The sequence below is a fragment of the Puma concolor genome, chromosome B3 (genome assembly GCF_028749965.1).
Source record: "Puma concolor isolate L17-30 chromosome B3, mPumCon1.1.hap2, whole genome shotgun sequence".
Taxonomy (NCBI): domain Eukaryota; kingdom Metazoa; phylum Chordata; class Mammalia; order Carnivora; family Felidae; genus Puma; species Puma concolor.
The window spans coordinates 118,388,922-118,411,665 of NC_141672.1; the positions used below are offsets into that span (position 1 = coordinate 118,388,922).

A 22,744-nucleotide genomic window follows, 5' to 3' on the forward strand; every position below is an offset into this window, starting at 1 on the left:
ACCACTATTTATTAAGTGTATACCATAAGTATGTTAAGAGAACCTGCACATTTGTATCCCTTGGTTCTTAGAACAACTCTGTAAAGTAGGTGTTATTAACCCTATTACACAGATGAAGAAACTAAGGCCAAATGAAGTCAGTAACTTTGTTAATTGTTAGTTAAAGTTAGTAATTGTTAAAGCCAAAACTGGTTCAGATCTGGATGGCTGTTAAGCCCACACCCTTCCCATTATGCCATGCTCCTTCAAAATTAAAAAGATAAGTCCATTCATAATTATTATATTTAGATAACAGACCAATCCAAGCCAATCCCCATAGAGAATCCAGCAATCCTAACACCAGGCCTTACGGGATTGAGCTTGGTTTTCTCTCCCAGTCCTTCTTCTTCTGGTAACTTTGAATGCATCCAGTAGAACCGGAAATCAGTCTGCCACAGAGGAGGGAAACAGAAAGATGAAATGCTGCTCACATCAAATGATGATGTGAACAAACACACTCCATCCGAAATAGTCATGTAGTTTCTGAAGATCTAAGCTCTTCTAGCATTGATCTCATGTCTCTTCAAACACTGCCATAAGGTCAGAAAGATACTTATATAAAATTTTTGGAGATTTTTTCTTAAAATCCAATAGGATTTTTAATGGTAGTAGAGCTGATCACTGATCACTGAAGGCCTACTATGTGGCAGGCCCCATACTAAGGACTTTACACACCCTGATTAGTACTCAACCACCCTCTGAGAGCTGGATTACCATCATCTCCATTTTACAGGCGAGCACTATGAGGCTCAGAGGGATTATATCATTTGCCCACAGAAAATACCATGGGTCCCAGGACTCTAACTCCAGAGCACATTATGTTAGCCTTTGTTTTATTTTAATTCTGAGGATTAGAAGCTACTATAGAGTTTTAACTTCTCATATATACTTCATTCTCTGAATTACTGGTATGTACCCTTCCGTAGCTATTTAGTACCTTTTGTTTCTTGTCCATTATTTTGCTTTTAAAAATTAAAAAAAACAACATCACAGTTATTTTATATATTATAGAAATATAGGTAGTTTTAGCTACCAAATTTATAAGTTGTGAATACATGTTATGAAACATCCTTCAACAGAATTAAAGGAAAATATGCTCTAGATTGAATTTATGAGATCTGAGTTTTAGGTGTGGCTCTGCACTTGAGCAAGGTACTTACCATCTGTAGCTCTTTGCTTCCATTCCTGTACGATGAGGAATGACAACGGTATTCACCTTATAGAGCTCTTGTAAGGGCTTCAATGAGATAATGCTCACAAAGTGCTCAGCAGTACAAGCCTTGGCTATTATTGTTACGAATTCAGCAGCATGCTTTGGAAAATCATGCTTTGGCTAACGGCTATGGAAAGAGGTAACCTACAGTGACAACCCATGATTCGCAGACTGGGCCTGCACAAGGATCGCCCGGAGGCTCATTAAAACATGAGTTGACCCCAGGGTTTCTGACTCAGTAGGTCTGGGAACTTACATTTCTAGCCACATTGAGAACTACTATGATACACTAATTGACAGGGAACACAAAAAATCACTACTATAAAACTGGGACAGTGACGGGGCAGTGTTGGGAGCAGAGATGGAATCTGAGGGGTTGACCTAGCCTTACTCCGATGACTGCTACTGTCACTCCTAAGAATCAACAATCTCAGAAAAATGCTGGGGGAAGGTGACGCTTCGGGGAGAATATCGGGGCCCCTCTTCACTTGGAAAATCTCCTTCCCGGGCAGGCCCCTCAGAGATTCGAGGCTTTCTGTTGAACCAAGGAGGCCCTGCTGTTTTCAGGGTCAGGATGTGGTTGTGAAGCAGTAGAGGTGGCCAGAGACTATTTGATGGTGACTTCATTCTACCTCTCTTCCTTGTGCCACCTGCACAGGTACCATCCCCACTGCCCACGGTCCTCCCCACCAGCAATCCTCCCACACTCCAGAGAGAGTGAGGGGGTGGCTGCAGCTTCTACAGAGTCCCAGCCTGCCCCTCCACTCCGTTTCTCTCTTTTCTCCCCTCAAGATTTGCTGTACTTCCCTTAGTTCCTCCTCCTTCTTTTTTTAAAACAAAGCTAATTTAAACACACTCAAAGAGGCAAGGAACATTAGATAATGTTCTTGATATACCACATCCTGTGCATACCAAGAAGCTGGTCACGTACCAAACCCACATGCTGGGCCACTTTCCCAGGAGAGGAGAAAATAGGAGAAGACATGAGGAGACTATCAATCCCTACCTGGCAGTCATAAAAAGGGTGTCCCCGCCAGCACATCACATCCAGAACATAGTAGGTCTGGTTCACCTCGCTGTAAATGCAGTCCAGAATGGTGTAGTCTGGGGACACAGAGCAGAAAGTCACTACAGGGTTCCCTTTCCAATCAGAGTTTCTTAGGGAGAAAGTTCTTTATGGCCCTTTCTTTTTTATTTTATTTCAATTATTTATTTTGAGAGAGAAAGAGAGAGACAAGGAGAGAGAGAGAATGCAAGTGGGGGGTGGGGGAGAGAGTGAGGGAGAAAGAGAGAATCCCAAGCAGGATCTGCACGGTCAGTGTGTGGACTCATGAACTGGGAGATCATACACTGAGCCAAAGTCTGACACTTAACCAACGGAGCCACCCAGATGCGCCTTCACGGCCCTTTCTCGCTCCTGGGCAGGTTAAGGGCAACTCGAGGTAGGACAGCGTGAGTGGGATCAAAGCAACCCTTAAGCCAGGTGGGAATTTTGAACTTTTATTTTCTGTATTTAATTATTTATTGACTTCAATGTTTATTTATTTGGAGAGGGTGGAGGAGGGGCAGAGAGAGAGGGAGACAACAGAATCCGAAGCAGGCTCCAGGCTCTGAGCTGTCAGCACAAAGCCCGACGCAGGGCTTGAACTCACGAACTGTGAGATCATGACTTGAGCTGAAGTCAGACGCTTAACTGACTGAGCCACCCAGTGGCCCTATTCTGAACTTTTCAATAAACTGGAACATTTACTCACCTTAGAAAAACTCCAGTCCAAAAGGCAAGTAATCTTCCATTTGAATTTACATGCCCTTTTGAGTTCCTATTGTAAGTACTATGATCTGTGTGGAATATTACCTGTAAGTAATTCTTGCCTTTAAGGACCTTATAATCCAGTGCTTGCTTCGGCAGCACATATACTAAAAACCTTACAATCCAGTGAAGGAGATAAGATGATCATAGAGAAGAGAACTGAGAGCTGAGCTGTACAACACGACCTAAGAGCAACAGGAATTCCGGAGGAGCGAGATCGGAGCAGCAGGCGATGCTGCATGGAAGAGATGGTATGTGAACACAGTCTTCTGAGATCAGAGGGTTAAAACAATAGGGCAGAGGGGAGGTGGGAGGGCATTTCAGCCTGGAGAACTGATGTGCCATGAGCAAAGGTGTAGAGGTGAAATGAACATGGTACATGTGGGAAGCAGGGAGGCAAGCCAGCTGAACAAAGCTAGGAGTGGGTATATAGCGGAGGGGAAAGACATGAGGATGGGTGAACCAAAGCTCATGTGTGAGAGGTTCTGAAAGCCAGTAGAAAAGCCTGGGCTCAGTACCAAGCACACGAGGAACCACCGAGGGAGCCTAAGCAGGCAGAAAAGAGAGCAGGCCTCAGGCCCAGCTCTGCCACCTTCTCCATGAATGACAGTGAGCAACTTATTTAACCTCCATGATCTTTGTCTCCTCAGCCGAGCTCAGGTTAGAGGGAGAGGCTAAAGTTTGGACAATGATACAGGAGAAAATATAGGAGAAAAGGGAATTTAGCAGCAAGCCCCAGCAACAGTTTATCATACTTTACACTCAGCGTTCTGAGGGACCTTTTCCCCCAAAACTGCTCGGGTCACCTTGTAATGGATGTCTGTGGGAAAGGTGTGTTGACTTTAATCCAGGGATTTGTTGCCCAGTAGGCCTCACAGGGCTGCATCTATTCTGCAACTGAGGAGGCCTGACCTTGAAGAAGATAGCTTGAATCCAGATATACTGGTTTCAAAGGTATGCTTTCAAAGTGAGTCTTTAGAGGCCCCCCGGTGGCTCAGTTGGTTGAGCACCTGACATTGGCTCAGGTCACGATCTCACAGTTTTTGAGTTCAAGCCCCACATTGGGCTTGCTGCTCTCAGTGTAGAGAGCCTGCTTCAGATCTTCCGTTCCCCCCTCTCTCTGTCCCTTCTTTACTCCTGCTCATACTCTCACTCTCAAAAATAAATAAAACATAAAAAAAAATTTTTTAAAGTGAGTCTTTAAAATACATAACCAAGGAACTTCTACTGTCTTTTACGAATTGTAAAACTTAATAAACAGGGGCATCTGGCTGGCTCAATTGGTACAGCATGTGATTCTTGATCTCGGGGTCATAAGTTCGAACCCCTGTTGGGGGTAGAGATTACTTAAAAATACATATATGTATTTCAAAAAAATTTTTTTTTCAACTTAATACATAGACAATTTTATGTAGGTACCTTTTGCTGTCGCTGAGTTTTGCCTGTTGCCTCCCGGCAGCAGGGAAGAAAACCTGTTGACACGGTAACCACTCTTGGTGTAGGCACTGGTAAAGCCCTGTGTGGAAAGTTACCATTCCCATTAGGCATCAGGTCTCACCCTCTTGCCTCACAATCTGCAGGTATCATCAGCGCAAAGATGGCTCTCAACAAATCCCTCCTGCAGAAAAGCCTTTCAATCCCCATGCCAGGTGTAGATGAGGAACACGAAGTGCAGAGAATCCTTCCCGCTACAGACTAGGCATGCTGGTATAGGGAGGGGCCACTACTCACCCTGGAGGCCACGATCAGGGCTCTTTTTCCAACAGGGCACACGACCACAATCCATTCCTGCCCCAGATCTGAAGGGACGTCAATCAACCACTCAGACAGCATCAACTGGGGACACCAAAAAATGGCATTAAAAATCAACAGGGGTGGGGTGCGTGGCTGTCTCAGTCTGTGGAATATGCGAATCTTGATCTCAAAGTTGTGAGTTTGAGCCCCACGGTGGGTGTTGGAGATTACTTAAAAAATAAAATATTAAAAAGAAAAATCAGCAGCGGTGTGCTGCTGCGACATCTGCACCAACAGAAAGTTCATATCCTATATATATAAAATGAGAATACACGTAGGCTGACAGTGCACCTGCACCTGCTTGCTCTTAGTTGACTTGTCTCAACTGACACTGACTCAATGGAGGCCACGTGAACTTCACTGTGAACTTCAACTTCTCTCCTCATCTTCATTTCCTGCATCCATAATTCTTACTACCTTGCTTCCTGTGTCTGGGTGACGGGACCCTCTTCCTCATCTTACTTTGTCCATCTGCCTGCCGTTCTCATAACTATTATGTTCTAGGGGCTATAACCTCAGAGATGAATAAGGTCCCTGACCTTGAGATGCTCTTAATCTAGATCATTTCTCAAACTGGTGACCCCAAATACCTTAGCAAAAGATTTTGGGAAAACTGCCTTAAAAAACAGGGGTGGGGGAACACGGGTGGCAAAATGAATCTGCAAAGATGAACTCTTCCACTCATGGCTCACAATCCCTCCCATCTACACAGAGACTGGCCTATCAACTACTCCCTCCCATGGAATCTCTCATCTCTCCTTCCCCTTGGCCCACAAAATGCTTAAGCCCTAATCATAAAAAACAAAACAAAAATGAAAACCTTTAATCACTTTGCGTTTCTGTTAAACTATTCCACTTTCTCCTTTTTAAAACAACTTTATATTTCTTTTTTTTATTTAAAGTTTATTTATTTTGTGAGAGAAAGCATGAGTGGGGAAGGACAGAGGGAGAGGGAGAGAGAATCCTAAGCAGGCTCCGCACCGTCATCACAGAGCTTGACTCAGAACTCAAGCTTATGAACCACAAGATCACGACCTGAGCTAAAATCAAAAGTCGGACACTTAACCGATTGAGCCATCAGGCGCCCCAACAACTTCATATTTCTTGATGCTGCCCTCCCGCCCACTCTGACACCCTCAGTCCAGATTTGCTACCCCCGCAGCCCTGCCAACAGCCATCAGTGACCTCCTCTCTCTCTTCCCTCTCCCCCACCTTGTCCTCCCGGCTCCACTCCTGTCGTGACACTGCTTGTCACCACCTCTTTGTCCTCCTTGATGCATGTTCCCTTAGCCCCATGACACGGTGCTATTCTTTTTCCTGCCAAACATTCCTCCAAATGCTCCCCCAAAGCAATGTAGAGAATGTTCAGGAGGCTGTTTTAGGTTCCCCTTCTTTTCTCTCAGATGCTGCCCCACTGGGGCTGGACCGCATTATGTTTGCAGCCTCACCTGCCATTTCTGAGAGGACACCTCCTAATTCTCCTTCTTTTTCATTTCCAAATTGCTTTCCTTTCCTCCAGACCCATATTTGCACCTGTCCAGGAGGTATCTCTTTCTCTGCTTGCTCTCTCTGTACCTTAAACTCAATGTACCCAAAACAGGACTCACTGCCTTTGGTCACCCAAGTACCTTCCATCCCTGAAACCCCCCTTTCTCTTTCTGCATCCTGTAGCCCTGTTAATAGCAACACCACTCTCTGTTACCGAATCTTAAACCAAGGCGTAATCAACACTTCCTTAAAGAATGGTACTGCTACAACACCAAAAGCACAAGTGACAAAACACAGGAGCCATAAGTAAGACTACACCAAAATTTAAAACTTTAGTGCTGCCACTGATACCAACAGCAAAATAAAAAGATAACCCACAGAATGGGAGAAAATATTGGAAATTATGGATCTGGTAAGAGACTTGTATCTAGAATATATAAAGAACTCTTACAACTTAACGATAAAAGGCAACCCAATGAAAAAGGGGCATAGACATTTCTCCAAAAAAGATATACAAATGGTTAATAAGCATGTGAAAACGATGCTGGATATCATTAGTCATTAGGGAAATGCAAAACAAAACCATGAGACACAACTTCACACCCACTAGGGTGGCTCTACTCACAAGGATGGACAATATCAAGCACTGGCAAGGTGTGGAGACACTGGAGCCCTCATACACGGCTGGTGGAAACATAAAACATTGTAGTCACTTTGGAAAACAGCCTGACAGTTCCTCAAAATGTTAAACACGGAGTTACCATATCACCTAGTGATTCCATTTCCAGGTATATACCCAAGAGAAATGAAAACATATCCACACAAAAACTTGTGTGTGAATGTTCACAGAAGCATTATTCACAATAGCCAAAAAGGGAAACAACCCTAATGGTCACCAATGGATAAATGGATAAACAAAGTGTAGTATATCTATACAACAGAAAAGATTTTTTTAATGTTTATTTATTTTTGAGAGACAGTGAGCACAGCGGGAGAGGGGCAGAGAGAGAGGGAGACACAGAATCCAAAGCAGGCTCCATCCAGGCTCTGAGCTATCAGCACAGAGCCCGACGTGGGGCTCAAACTCATGAACCCCAAGATCATGACCTGAGCCAAAGTTGGATGCTTAGCTGACTGAGCCACCCAGGCGCCCCAACAGAATATTATTTGGCAATAAAAAGAAATGAAGTTCTAACACATGCTCTAACACAGATGAACCTTGAAAACCTTATGCTAAGTGAAGAAAACCAGGCAAAAAGGGTACATCTTGTATGATTCCATTTATATGAAATGTCTAGAAGAGGCAAATCCATAGAAAAAGAAAGCAGATTACTGATTGCTAAGGGCTGGGGGAAAGGAAGAATGGGAACTGATTGCTGATGGGTATGAGGGTCCTTTTTGGGGTGATGAAATGTTTTGGAATTAGACAGTGGTAACAGTTACACAGCCCTGTAAATATATTAAAAACCACTGAATGTGTCAAAACCCTGTAAATGTGTGAATTGTATGGTATTTGTATGGTATGTGAATTTATCTCAAGGCTGTTTAAAAAAATAGTACTTGTGGGGCTCCTGGCTAAGTATTTAGGATATACTATCTCATTTAATCCTTCTAACAATCCTATGAAATAGTACTGTAAATATCCTCATCTACAGATAAGAAACCAGAGATTTAGAGAGGTTAAGTAACTTGCTTAAGGTCAACAAAAAGCCTGGCTTTGAGGTCAGGTCAATGTGACTTCAGAGCTTAAACATTTAACCACTTCTCATATTGCCTCTTCTATCCAATCTACTGTTAAATTCCATCTGTTCAACCTGGCAATACTTCTCATATTCATGACCTCATTTTCTTTACACCTTCACTGCCCTCAGCACTCATCATCAGATGGTTTTAGCAAAGTTAAGCTCCCTACTACAGTCTCTCTCTTCCAGACCCTTTTATATACACTGATGGGCATGTCATACAAAGTCTCAACTCTGTCCCTGGCTCAACAATTCTTGATGGTTCCCCGAAATCTAAACCATAGTCTAGGGGGACCTGGGTGGCTTAGTCAGTTAAGCATCCAACTCTTGATTTTGGCTCAGGTCATGATCTCATGGTTCATGAGTTTGAACCCCAAGCAGGGCTCTGTGCTGACAGTGTAAAGCCTGCTTGGGATTCTCTCTCTTCCTCTCTCTCTCTCTCTGTCCTTCTCCTGCTCATGCTCTCTCTCAAAAGAAAACAAAACAAACAAAAACCTTAAAATCAGTAAGTAAGTAAATAAATAAATAAATAAAGTCTAAACTCTTGCACATATTTCTTTGTTTTTGAACGTTTATTTGTTTTGAGAGAGAGAGAGAGAAGGAATCCCAAGCAGGCTCCTTGCTGTCAGCACAGAGCTGGACATGGGGCTCGAACTCATAAGATGTGGGATCATGACTTGGGCCGAAATCAAGAGTCTAAAGCTCAATAGACTGAGTCACCTAGGTGCCCCAAACTCAGGGCTTTTGTACTTCCCAGAATGAGTCATTTTTAAAGGATGTAATCTTTTCTAAAGGTGTAATCTCTCCACCTAGGTGGGGCTCAAATCCATAATCCCGAGGATCAAGAGTTGTGTGCTCTATTGACTGAGCCAGGCAGGCACCCCTCCTGCACCTATTTCTGCTGTATTCCTTCTCCTAAGCCTATGCTGCTCTATCCTTACTGGCCTGCATACTGCTCTCAACACACCATATACTCCTCCCACCTCAGGGCTCTTGCTCATCCTGTTCCTGCTGCCTGGAATGCACCTCTGCCTATCAATGTCCTACTCATGCTTCAAAGCTGCCTCCTCGTTCATTAACCTTTTCCTGATTTCACAACCCTACTTCCTTCCCTGTTGGAAGCTAATCTCACTTTCTTGTAGCAAAAACCACAATCTCCACTTATTCTGGGAACACAGGGGCCATTTCTGGCCCTTGTCTACCTTCCCACACACAGCCTAGCTTAATACAGGGCAGGGCCTTCAACAATGCTTGCTGAATAGAACTGAACTATACTCTGTCATAAAGGATGTTATCCATGCTGTAGTTGGGGCACAGAAAGAAGATGGGAGTGTGTGCACCCAGAAACCATATTCTAAAGGTGGGAAAGGATTCTGAGGTGACAAGACACTTGGGTTATAGAGAGAAGAATATAATAGAAAGGTAGACTCCCGATCCCACTTGGACCAATACCCTGCCTTCTGGAATACCTGGACTGCCTGGAGCACTGAACAGTTTCCATGCCTGCTTCTCCTATGGCTCCACAAACCACACCAGTTTCTTTCTGCAACCTACAGGCCACTTAGTCACGTTTGTTATAGTCAGCTGTTGTTTTACGGCCTCAACCTCACGTAGGCCAATTGGCTGGCTGGGGTGGCCGTGCAGGCTCCCATATTCAAGGGCAGCTGTACTTCCCACCTTGCACCATCTGAATGTGAAGATCCAAGACTGGCATGTTAGTTCCCTGCTTGGGAAAGACGACCAACCTAGGAGGTGGAGTGGGGCAGTGCTGGACTGTGCAGGCCCGATGCAGAACCGCTTTACAGCGACCACTAAGAAATGACAAGTGCATGCAGTCTGTTAGTGTATCAATAGCTCAGAGGTCTTCTGCAGCAGGCCGGCGACCTTTGGTTATAGTAGGGCGTAAATGTTCTCAAACCCACCAGCCACAGCCTCCCTCAGTGACCCCCAGTCAGCACATGGCACTGTAAGCCATCTCTTTTCCTAGTCCATACACTTCATGCACAGCAGCAGCTTCTTTGCTATCCCCATTCCTTTCTCCTGTCTCCTCCTCCTCTTTTTTTTTAATGTTTATTTTATTTTTGAGAAAGAGAGAGAGAGAGAGAGAGAGAGAATCAGTGGGGAGGCGCAGAGAGAGGGAAACCGAGGATCCGAAGCAGGCTCCGTGCTAACAGCAGAGAGCCCGATGTGGGGGCTTGAACTCATGAACCTCGAGATCATGACCTGAGCTGAAGTCAGACACTCAGCTGACTGAGCCACCCAGGTGCCCCCTCCTCCTCCTCTCTTTATGGCAACATTTCCTTTAGTGGGATTTGACCTGGCCTCACCTTCTCTGGACTACTCACTTGATTAGCATAGCGTTTTGGTAACTTCTTGCCAGTGTCAACGTCCATCTCTTCATCATCTTTTTTATCATCTTCTTCCTCACTCTCCATCCCTGTCCAGTCATCTTCAGCCAGTCGTCTGGCATGGTTCACGTAATCCAGCCGCTTGCTGGAGGAAAGAAGGCACAAGGACAGGCCTTTATGTCTCATAGGAAGACCCCCTACAGTGTGACGAGTTTAGCTTAATTCAAAGGCTCCAAGTTCAAGAGACCCTGGGGATTCTAGTGGAAGAGATGGTAGATTTTCCTTCATAAGGCTCAACTAGTGATGGCCCCCTCACTGGTCCTAGATAGGAAGCACCCTCTGAACACACTCAGCCTTCCTCAGAATTTCTTAAAAATGGGCCAAGTAAAACGTTGAAAGGAATTTTCAAGGTTCACTAGCTGGAAAAGCTGACCCCACTCCCACCCACCCCATTCCAGACTCCCACACCTCTACCCAGGTGATAGCTGACACTTTCCTGCCTGGCAGGCATCTAGTCCAAAGGCCCTGGGTAATTGAAGAGAAGAATCACTGAGACGTGGTGAGGAGTTTAAAACAAAGACCACTTCTGGGATTTTCCAACTTCCATAGCTTTCTGAGGAGTGGCCAGGCCTTCTTCTAGTTCTTATCTAACTTTCAAAACAGGCCTCTTAGCTTACGATTTAATCTATCTTTTACTTGTTTTTGCTTTATTGTTATCCTTCTCTCTTTTGAAAAAAACTACATATTCTAGAAAGCTTGGGCAATTAGTTAAGAAAGAATAAGAACCGTTTGGAACCTAATTGCTCCAAAGTGATCTGTAGATACCTCGTAACCTCCTGCACTTGGTTCCCTCAATGCTGAGGCAAGAAATCCACTACGGAGGCAGTGAGACCAGCTCAACTGGTTCTCCTCAGATACTCTCAGACACATGAGTTCTTGCACATTCACGTGAGGGTGCACACCAGAGAGGCATATGAAAGCACGATGGTGTTTTAATTCAAGAATAAGGAAGGGGGCACCTGGTGGCTCAGCTGGATACGCATCCAACTCTGTCTCAGGTCATGATCTAGAAGTTCATGAATGTGGGCCCTGTGTTGGGCTCTCTGCTGTCAATGCAGAGCCTACTTCCTCTGTCCACCTCTCTCTGCCCCTCCTCTCCCATCCCCTCTTTCGCTCAAAAATAAATAAATAAACATTAAAAAAAATTAGTTCTTTCTAATCCTCTATTCCTTATTACCCAGAAAAGGCCTGTGTTGTACTCAGAATACAAGGATAGGCCCTGACTTCAGAGCAGCCCAGCCTCAGACACTCCTATCCTGCTCTCTTCCCCTGCTTGCTCATCTTGGCATTGAGAATTAAGTGTATGGAAGACATTTCCTCAGATTCCCTGTGGAATTATTTGTATTGAATTCTCAAGGGCTCCACGGAAACATTCGGGCTGAAGGCAGACAGGAAGACCACACCAATGCCAGGATTCAGAGTGCAGAAGCCACACAGGGAATGTGGGGAGTGGAAGTCTGGGTGTGGCCTTCACAAGTCCCTAAATCGCAAAGCTCAATGCTGCTGCCAGGGAAAAAAGAAAAATTTAACCAAATAACTGAGCTTTTGCTTTCAAACTTCAGCCTTTCCCTATGTCTCCATCTTTTCCTAAGCTCTGGGTATAAAGGATGTCTACCTCTGCCAGGATTTACCCCTCCCAACCTCATGGGCAAGGTGTACCTACTAAGGGTCTACTTCGAAGAGACAAGCCTAGAGCCTCCTGATTGGAGGCTCCCAGCCTGGAAAGAGAAAGCAAAGAGTTAAAGCATCCCTTACGATTTCTGCAGTTCCAATAGTCGGCGGCGCCGCTCACTCTGCTCCAAGGAACTGTACTTGGACTTGTACTGGGACAGGCGGGGGTGTGGGGCAGCTGTGCTGTTCAGATCTTGAGACACAGAAAAGCTACTGGCCAGGGCTTGACTCAGCTCTTCCATCTTCCCTACAAAGGAAAACATAAGAAAATGGTTCATTCATTTCATATCACCTCCTGTGTACAGGCAGTTATGATGTAACATGATGGCTACATTCCTAAAAAAAACTCACTTGATCCAAAATCACAACTGTTTCCATGGGGAGAGAGGAAGTTAAAGGGTAAATGAGTTATATATGAGCATAACATTAATTCCTGCAGATATTTCAATAATTATCATCTTGATAGCTCTCAGTATACCGATATAAACTTATATATACATCAAGACAAATCAAGTTCACCCTGCTAACTTTTGCTTTGTCATTCATCACCAGTAGCCCGTCACTAATTTCTTTTTACCATCATTGATGTCCAGTGATGTGATCAAGTACCTAATTTTTTCCTGAGTAGTTCTAAATAGCCATTACTCAATAACTTTTAATATTAATATAACTTTTTAAAAAATGCACACATTTTATTTTATTTTATTTTATTTTATTTTATTTTATTTTAGAGAGAGAGACAATGGCGTGAGCAGGGGAGAGGGCTATGGGAGAGAGAGAGAATATCAAGCAGGCTCCACACTCAGTTCAAATCCTGACGTGGGGCTTTGATCCCATAGCCCTGAGATTATGACCTGATCCGAAATCAAGAGTTGGACACTTAATTGACTAAGCCACCCAGGTGTCCCTATTTTATTTTTTTAAGTAAGCTCTATACCCAATGTGGGGCTTGAACTCACCACAAGATCAAGAATAGTATGTTCCACCAACTGAGGAGGCCAGGCACCCCTCTAATATAACTTTCCCTTTAAAAAAAATTTTTTTTTAATGTTTATCTATTCTTACAGAGAGAGAGAGAGGCAGAGAGAGGGAGACACAGAATCTGAAGCAGGCCCCAGGCTCTGAGCTGTCAGCACAAAGCCCGATGCAGGGCTTGAACTCACGAGCAATGAGATCATGACCTGAGCCAAAGTTGGATGCTTAATTGACTGAGTCACCCAGGGGTCCCTCTAATATAACTTGCCGATGCAGATTTTACCCAATTGTTGTTTAACTTTCTAATAAATGCCAACTTACATTAGAAAATTTAGCTCCAGGAGAAATATTGGTCCTGGGCCCTTACAGCAAGACAAGAGGAGCCCCAATCCCAAACCTGGCAGTTGCTTTCTCATTGTATATTTTGTTTTGTTTGTCTGTTTTGTTTGTTTGTTTGGAGTGGACAAAAGGAAGGTTTCAGGGCTACCCATGTAGGACTCACTTGTCAAAGAGCTAGATGTAGAAGGCTACCTACCAGTTAACACCAAGGTGTGTGAAAGACTGATATGTGGTACATTTGGGAGATGGAGTAGATTGGAGACAGAGTACCCAGGTGTGCCCTAAAGAATGGGAGTAGAGAGAAAGAGGTGAATTCACATGTCACTCACCTTTCTGTGAATGAAGGTATGAAGTGGCATAGGAGCTTAGCTAAGGGTTAAAGGTGTGCCTCAGACTGTAAGAAAAAAGAACATTTAGGAGAAATCAGACTCACAAAGCTGAGCTGGCCTAACCCTTTAGGTGTAGTATAAAACAGAAGGCATCCCCAGTGCTTAAACTCCACCCCAGGCCAGGTCCCACTGCTCAGAGCACCAAAACCAACAGGTTCATTCCAGAGCCTCCATGGTTAATAACAACATTATGGGTCTCTATTTGGCAGTGAATTACTTTCCATTGCACATTTGAAGTCAGATTTCCCCCCCTAATTTGCAGCATTTTTTTTTAATTTGAGAGGAACTTAAAAAAAATTGTGGTTAGAAACCCATGACATAAAATTTATCATCTTAACCATTTTAAGTTACAGTTCAGTAGTGTTACGTACATTCACATTGTTGTGCAACCAATTTCCAGAACTCTTCTCATCTTGCAAAACTGAACCTCTATACTCATTAAACATGAAGGGAACTTTTTTTTAAATTTAAGATTGACATATGACTGGTATGGTTTCGAGGTGAATCTTTTTTTTAATTAAAAAAATATTAATGCTTATTTATTTTTGAGAGAGAGAGAGAAAGAGAGAGAAAGAGTGCAAGCTGGGGAGGGGCAGAGAGAGGGGGACAGGATCTAAGGCAGGCTTCCCGCTGTCAGCGCAGAGCCCGATTGTGGGGCTCCAACTCACAAACCACGAGATCCTGACCTGAGTCAACGTCGGAGGCTTCACCGCCTGAGCCACCCAGGTGCCCCAATGAATCTTAACATACTTGTAATGCAACCAGGGTGGCCATTTGTGGTTGAGCTGGGTGATGATTACGTGGGATTCATAATGGTATGCTATTTTCCGTATTTTCCTGTACTTGTGTACACGTCTAAACACTTCTATAACACAATCTTTTAAAGAATTCATGATGTCCTCGGCTTACCAAAGTAATGACCAAATCTGAAATACACTCATTAGGCCTTGCCATGCTTTTATCTTGGTGTGGCCTCCCGTTCCGCCAAGAATCACAAAATCATTACACACGCCTTGGATACTGGGGCGGCCCTCTGTATCTTTGTGGCTGTTCTTGGCTGGCTCCTGCTCTTTCAATCCATTCCTTGGATGGGGCTGCCTCCAAGGGTCCTGACCTTAGCCCGGGTGGTCTCAGCCAGACTCAACGCGCGTCCCCTACCGCCTCTGCTGCCTCCTCCTCCCCCCTCCGGCGCCCCCGCCTCCCACTCCCCAGGCGGGGATCTATGGCTCCACTGCTGCTTCCACGGGGCTCCAGCCCCGGGGACACTACCTGCTCCACTCGGTCGTCCTCCCCGCCACAGCCCCGCATTGCCTTTCTCTAGGAACGCGGCCCCCTAGGCCTTGCACGATTCGCCCCTCCCCCACAAAAAGTCCCTGAGGGGTCCTGGCCCGACAGCCTGTAACAGAAGAGCGGCAGCGCGCTCAAGGGGAGCCTGAGCCTGGCTTAGCCTCTCCAGGGGACGCCTCGGGAGTCCAGGAGTACCAGCCGGCCAGAGGGAGAAGCAGCCGGGAGCCGAGGGGCAATTCGGGAGCCGGCGGGGCCCAGGCTCGAACCCAGGACTCACCAGGAGGAGGTGACAGTTCCAGGAGCCGCGGCCACTGCTGACGGGGGCAGACCAATCAGCTGCTCAGGGAGGGCTGGGCCCACCCCCTTGGCCGCTGCTGCTCCGCCGGGCCCACCCGCCGCGCGCCGGGAGTTTCCGGCTCCGCCCACCATCGTGAATTCCGGGAGTGCAGCCGCCGTCCGGTCGCTCGCGGGCCGTTATTTCCGCCTTCACTGGCTGGCGCTTTTTCGGTTGGCCCAGGCAGGGGTCCTTTTGTGATGCACTGTTCGGGACCATTCCTGCCCGGTGACTTGGCCCTGCCGAGGCCTGACCACAAGCTCCTCGGGGCTCCTTTCGCCAATGGGAAGAACCCCGATCTCGGGGCTGGGCATTCAAAGCCCTCCAGGCCCTGGGTCCTGAAGCTTCCCCCAGATCGCCCGCTTTTTAGGAGTACAGGCAGTCCGCTCTCTCTCCTATGCCGGCAGTGCCGGTTGCTTGGACGACACCCCCGGCCCCCGACTCCTCACACACCCGTCTCAATTAGACATTCCCGTCCCTTTCGCTCTTACTACACCGGCGACATACCTCGATTACAGCCCGTTTGCTCAGTTTGGGAGTCTCTTTCCTACTCGGCTGTGGGCTTGGCAACGGCAGGGACCTGGCTTGATTGCTGCTTAAGAAGGCAGCGTCTGGCACAAAACGTAGCACTCAGTAGACCTTGGTGAATTCCTTGAAGGGATTACGGCAAAGGGGTAGGGAGGGGAGAAGCAGCCGAGATTTAGGAGAGATAATCAAATTAGAATGCAGCCTCTTGGAGGGAGGACTGATGAGACGCAAACTAAAGATGTGACAGCCATTTACTGAATGCTTACATTGAGCCAGACACTGCTTCACGTGCATTATCTCCTTTAATCTCCAAATAACACAAGGAAGTAGACTGAAGCTCTGAGAGGTTAAGTACTTGACCAGAATCACACAGCTTTCAAGCCAAACATTTGAACTGCTGAATGTTGGACTTACAGAGAAGTTGGATATTACTACACTACAGAAAGTACACGTTTTGAGTCCAAGGAATGCCAAGATGTTACTTGCTACATATTTTAAGTACATGACACCATCCATTTGAACAAAAAAACACAGAAGATCAGACTGATACAGAGGGTAATGGGTGCTTGGGGCCCTGAAAGACCCAATTTTTTGGGCCTCAGAATTTATGTAGGTGAGCTCTATTTTTTTTTTTTTTAATTTTTACTTATTTTTGAGAGAGAGAGAGACAGAGAGAGAATGAGTGGGGGAGGGGCAGAGAGAGAGGAAGATACAGAATCTGAAGCAGGCTCCAGGCTCTATCAGCACAGAGCCCAATGCGGGGCTCGAACATATGAACCTCAGGATCATAACCTGAGCCAAAGTCTGGCGCTTAACCGACTGAGCCACCCAGGAGCCCCAGTGAGTAGTCTGACTCTTTCAGTAGTCCGACTGAGCAAGGCTGTGCACTAGGTTATTTATTTGATGCATCCTCAAATAATAGCTCATGTTTGCCTGATTTATGAGACAGACAAAGAAAAGCCCAGGGCCCGACTTCACTAGGGAACTTTGACATCAGGATATTAAGTATTTTGTGTCCCAGAACCACCATTCTCTACCCATGACTATGGAGGTCACACTAAGTAGTCAGAACTGCACAGAAAAGAACAAAGGCCCTACACATTAAAGCAAAATGAGCTGAGGTCCAGGAAAAAGGCTCCAGTCCCTCATTCATACTCAGCTGAATAACTTCTCATATCACTGAAAAGAACAAACTAAATGGTACTTGGCCCAGGGGTTCATTTGGAGCCAGTCTGTGTTCCACAAGGGCCTGCTCTGCCTAGAACAGTGTTCTAGTTCCCCAACTATAGCCATTGGCACCTCACCTTCACAACACTGGCCACATACACATACACCTGTGCTTAATGTCTTTAAATCAATTTACTATTTTAAAAAGGCTAAACAGGGGCACCTGGTGGCTCAGACAGTCAAGTGTCTCACTTTGGCTGAGGTCACGATCTCGAGGTTCGTGGGTTCGAGCCCTGTGTTGGGCTCTGCGCAGACAGCTCAAATTTTGTGTCTCCCTCTCTCTCTGCCCCTCCCCTGCTGTGTTTTCTCTCTTTCAAAAATAAATAAATTTTAAAAAATAAAATGAAATGAAAAAATAAAAAGCTAAATAGAGGAGCCTGGGTGGCTCAGTTGGATGAGTGTGCGACTATTGATTTCAGCTCAGGTCATGATCTCATGGTTCCTAAGTTCAGGCCCTGCCTTGGGCTCTGCCCTGGCAGTGCAGAGCCTGTTTGGGATTCTACCTCCCTCTCCCTGCCCTTTCCCTGTGTGTGCAAGCATGCGCGCGCGCACACACACACACACACAGTCTCTCCCTCTCTCTCTGAAAATAAATAAACTTAAAAGAGGAACACCGTAGCATTTCTTTAAATCACTTCCCACTTTAACAAAGTATCTATAAAATATATACACTGTGAAAATAGTATATGTTATAATCTAGCTAAATACTAGTAAGTGCAGAAAACTGTGAGACTGAGGACTTTGTAAGAATCAGATTAGCAAGTGTTGGAGAAGTGACATGGAGTAACACAAACAGAACTTTTCTTTTGTACAATCAGCAAAATCCAAAGAGAACAGAAAAGGGAAGATCCACTTTCTCCATAATTCAATGTTATTTAAGGTAGAATCTACGCACCCCCTAAAATCATCCGGTAAGCGCCCCCAGGAGGAGGAATCCCTACCTAACACAGAGAAGCTTGGGAGCAGGACGGTGTCCAGCCATTTCCAAAAGAGGAGGCTCTCACTGGGAGCCCTGAGTGTCACTCTGTCATCAGTCAACAGATGTGTGTATAATGCCTACCGTTGGTTAGGTACTGTGCCACAGGAAATACCAAAATGACTCAGACTGACCCAGTCTCTGCCCTCCAGGGGCTTACAGCCCAGTTGTAAGTAGAGAAAGTTGTGTAGTAGAGAAAGGGGCTTACAGCCCAGTTGTGTAGCAGAGAAAGACAAAAGGTAGGTGCTATAGCTGCCTGCAGACCGGTGTTAAGGAGCTCAGGTGACTGGGTAGAGAGCAAGTGGGGTGGGTCCTGGGGCCAGTGTTCAGGGAACTCCTCTCAGAGATGACATTTGAGTCAAGACCTGAATGATGAAAAGGAGCCAGTCATGAGGACAGGGAGACTGACCCCATTTCCAGAGAGGCTTTGTGTGAGGGGTAGACAGAAGGCAGGGAGGAGGGAGAAGCGGTGGGAAGATGAAGTCACAGAGGCAGGTGGGACACCGAAACCTGTAGGCCGCAATGGGGAGTTTGGATTTTACCTGCATTGCAGATGGAGGTCTTCAAAGTTATGAGATAACCAAATTTGAGTTTGAAAGAGCTCACACTGGCCACTCAGTGGGGAACTGAAGCGGGCAGCAACGGATCAGGAGGCCAGTGAGCAGGGCTGGCACTAAAGTGGTGGCAGGGAGGGCTTACTGTTCTCAAAAAGGGGAGGAGGTAAATAAGAATTATACACGTGTTCAAGTCCAGTCCCCCAGCCAAGACATTCCTCTTGAGGTTACTGGAAGTGAAAGAGAATTGGAAAGGCAATAGCTTTCTCCTGATGTAATTTGATGTGATGTAAGGCCTAGGCCCTTCAATATCTTGAGGACCAGAGCTTCTCACTGCCCACTTGGAGACACCCTGTAGGAGAGGGATTCTTCAGCAGGAGGGAGACTCTGACTTGAGAGAGTGACAAAGTCATGTATTAACAGTTGTCATATGAGCCAGGATGCAGAAACTGCAGTCATAGGAGACCCTAAAGCTCAGAGGAGCCACACTTCCTCTCCTCCACTCCCACCAGGTCCCTAGGGCTCAGCTCTGGGTGAGAGGAAACATGTCAGAGAGGTTAAGGTCTTGCGTTCTGGAGCTGGATGCTTGGGTCCAAATCCAGACTCAGCTACCCGCTGGCTCTGTGGCCATGTGAGTTATTTCACCTCCATATGCTTCAGTTTTCCCCTCTGTAAAATGTGGCTAATAATAGTAACTACCTCCAAGGTGGTTATAGTTAAGTGAAATCATCCATGTAAGGTAAATCATCAAAAATCTTGTTTTATTAGTGCTTAACTTCTTGTTTTAAGATCACCTTTCCCTTAACTGACTGACATATCATGAGTAAGTTGACTTTGGGGTGCCTGGGTGACTTAGTCGACTAAGTGCTGGACTTCAGCTCAGGTCATGATCTAGCGGTTCATGAGTTCGAGCCCCGCGTCGGGCTCTGTGCTGTCAGCTAGGAACCTCCAGCTTGCTTCGGATTCTGTGTCTTCCTCTCTCTCTACCCCTCCCCCACTCGCACTCTGTGTGTGTGTGTCTCTCTCTCAAAAGTAAACATTAAAAATAAACAAACAAACAAACAAACAAACAAATAAATAAATCGACTTCTAATTAGGTGAGCCCAAGATGGTCTCTTTCTTGCAGAACAAAGTGCATGCCCATGATTTTAATCCAGGTCTTCCTGAGTCCAAAGTTCCTAATCTTTAGCCCACCAGACATTGCCTGCTCTGTATTTTAAGGGATCTCATTTTGCTCCTGATTTTCAGCCAGTGAGCTGAATGGGTGACTTGGTTCACCTCTACATTGCCCCCTCCCCATGCTAGGAAGAGTCCCAGCCCTGGATGGTGGTGGGGGCTGGTGGGGAGGAGGATATCCTCTGGAAACTGACAGTGGGGCCCATTCTCAGATGCTAAGACCAAGATCTGTCCTAACATTCATACAGCTTTCATCCTGGGTCAGGACTAAGGATTGCTGGGCCAGGCAAAGCACCCCTAATTTCTTTGCTGCCTCTTTTTAAGTGTTGACTGCACTCTTTTATATCCTCTCCTCCACAGCAAAAACTTTCAGAGCAGAGTGTGGTTCAGCCTTCTGCTATTAAAGAGAGGAGAGGGAGTGAGGCCCAGCACAAGAGGACGTGCCTCAAGTCACACTTTTAAGTCATCAGCAGGGCTAGGCCCCGGCTTCTCTTTCTTTTTGCCCACTCTTGCCTGCAGCCAGTCAGCCTCCCACCCTCTCAGTTGTTGGGAGATGATCTGGTGCGTTTGTGGTGGTGCTGGCTCTGTGCCAAGCACTGGACTAGGCACAAGGCTTGTGCTTCTCAAAGTGTGACCAGCAGCACCTTGGGCCCACTTCAGATGTGGAAGGGATGGGCTATCTTGCTACCATAATTTTTAATGGCTGTGTTTCATCATAAGGATAGCCAATACTATTTTTAAAATGTTTTATTTATTTTTGAGAGCAAGAGAGAGGGCGTGTGCACAAGTCGGGGAGGGGCAGAGAGAGAGGGGCCTAGAGGATCCAGAACAGGCTCTGAGCTTACAGCAGAGAGCCCAATGGGGGGCTGGAACTCATGACCCATGAGATCATGACCTGACCCCAAGTTGGATGCTGAACCAACTGAGCCACCCAGGCACCCTGAGGATATCCAATAACTTAACCAGTCCCCTTGGGACACATTTCCAATTTTTTGCTATTATTCTGTATTATAAATACTGTGATGAAGATCCCCGTAGCTATTTTTTTGCAAAGACCCATAATTTACTTATGCTAAATTTTTGAAAATGACATTTCTAGGTCAGAAGGTATATAATGTATGTTTCTAAGGTTCTTGATACATATTGTAAAGTTGTCCGAGAGGGTATATCAATTTGCCCTCCTGCCCACTGTGTATATACATTTTTTTTCATCCATTAGGCTTTTTTGTAACAAGTCTAGCTCCCTGCCTTTCCTGCAAGTTTCTTTTGTGACCTGGGGAGGGAAAGAAAGGAGGGGCTGAGTTTTAAGGTCTTTTTTTTTTTTTTTTTTTGCCTTCCTCTAAGCTTTAGGTTTTAACCCATGCAAGGTGCTTCTTTAAGCACTTTGTAGGAATTAAACCATTTAATTCTCTCCACAATTTTTAAAAACGTTTTAAAAAGTTTATTTATTTTAAGAGAGACAGTGGGGGAGCTGAGCGGGGAAGGGGCAGAGAGAGAGAGAGAGAGAGAGAGAGAGAGAGAGAGACTCTCTTCTGCAGTGTCAGCACCGAGACTGACTCAGAGCTTGAACTCATGAAACTGTAAGATCATGACCCGAGCCAAAATCAAGAGTCAGATGCTTAACTGACTGAGCCATGCAGGTGCTCCATTAACTTTCTTTTTTTTTTTTTAAGTAGGCTCCACAGCAATGTGGGGCTCTAACTCACCACCCTGACATTGACCCTGACATCGAGTTGCCTGTTCTACAGACTGAGCCAGCCAGGTGCTCCCCTCCATAATTTTTAATGTATTATTATTAACCATTCCCATTTTTCACTTTTTAAAAATTGTGGGGGCGCCTGGCTGGCTCATTTGGAAGAGCATGTGACTCTTGATCTCAGGGTTGTGAGTTTGAGCTCCATGCTGGGTGTAGAGATTACTTACATAAATAAATAAAACTTAAAAATATTGTGGTAAACTGTAACATAAAATTTGCCATTTTTTCTCTGCCTTCATCATGGAGCCTGCTTTGGATCCTCTGTCCACCCCTCTTTCTACCCCTCCTCTGCTCATGTTCTCTCAAAAAAAATAAATAAATAATATTTGCCATTTCAAACATTTTTAAGTGTATAACTCCATGGTGTTAATTACATTTACCATGCTGTATTCACCATCACCACTATTTCCAAAATTTTTTCATTACCCCAAACAGAAACTCTACCTGTTCAGCAATAATTCCCCATTCTTTTCACCTATCCCATATTACTACTTATTTGCAATACAGAAAATGGAGGCACAGGAACGCTAAGTAAAATAACCAATGTTACATGGCTAGTTAAGCATAGAAGCCACCATTCAGACTAGGCAGTCTGGCTCCAGAACTTGCTTTCTAAATCTGGCATAGGTTTTTTTTTGTTGTTGTTGTTTGGTTTTTTTTTAAGCCCAAATTTTCTGGTTACAGGTTATTTCTTTCATGTCTTCCCTGCAAAGAATGAAAGACTTTTCTAAAGAATCTTGTATTTTACTCCTAAATTCCTAAACCCAATTTCCTCCAAGAGAACTTTGAAGTTGTATCCATTTGGGCTACAGGTGCGGGATCTAACTACTCCAAAGGGCACATCTGTTTCCTTGTCCTGTGCAGTCTGGTAGGAGCCAGTGGTGGCTTTTAGAGCACCAAACTCTCCATGAAATCCCCAATCCTGGGAGCCCTAAGGACATTTCTCAAATGGGCTGAGATTGTGCCCAGCCACCAGAGCTCAGTGCTGAGGAGTAGGATTTCTTTTTTTTTTTTTTTTTTTTTTAAAAAGAGAGCGAG

The 22,744-nt window shown here is 45.4% G+C and overlaps 1 protein-coding gene across 9 annotated transcripts in view; it reads right to left on the bottom strand.

Moving 5' to 3' along the window:
* SNUPN (snurportin 1) overlaps window positions 1–22,744 on the bottom strand; it is a 36,074-nt gene that overhangs the window by 3,617 nt on the left and 9,713 nt on the right. The window contains exons 1-8 of one of the 9 annotated variants that reach the window (XM_086711261.1): window positions 15,997–16,133; window positions 13,809–13,873; window positions 12,250–12,412; window positions 10,432–10,579; window positions 4,794–4,898; window positions 4,482–4,578; window positions 2,259–2,356; window positions 351–428 (exon numbers count right to left, since the gene is read on the bottom strand). In XM_086711261.1, the coding sequence (XP_086567387.1) occupies window positions 351–428; window positions 2,259–2,356; window positions 4,482–4,578; window positions 4,794–4,898; window positions 10,432–10,579; window positions 12,250–12,407 (684 nt within the window). In that variant the 5' untranslated portion in view covers window positions 12,408–12,412; window positions 13,809–13,873; window positions 15,997–16,133. Of the gene's footprint in view, window positions 1–350; window positions 429–2,258; window positions 2,357–4,481; window positions 4,579–4,793; window positions 4,899–10,431; window positions 10,580–12,249; window positions 12,413–13,808; window positions 13,874–14,239; window positions 14,378–15,137; window positions 15,326–15,350; window positions 15,401–15,432; window positions 15,572–15,996; window positions 16,141–22,744 lie in introns of those variants that run through there. The other 8 variants (XM_086711260.1, XM_086711264.1, XM_086711265.1 and 5 more) reach the window with 8 other exon arrangements.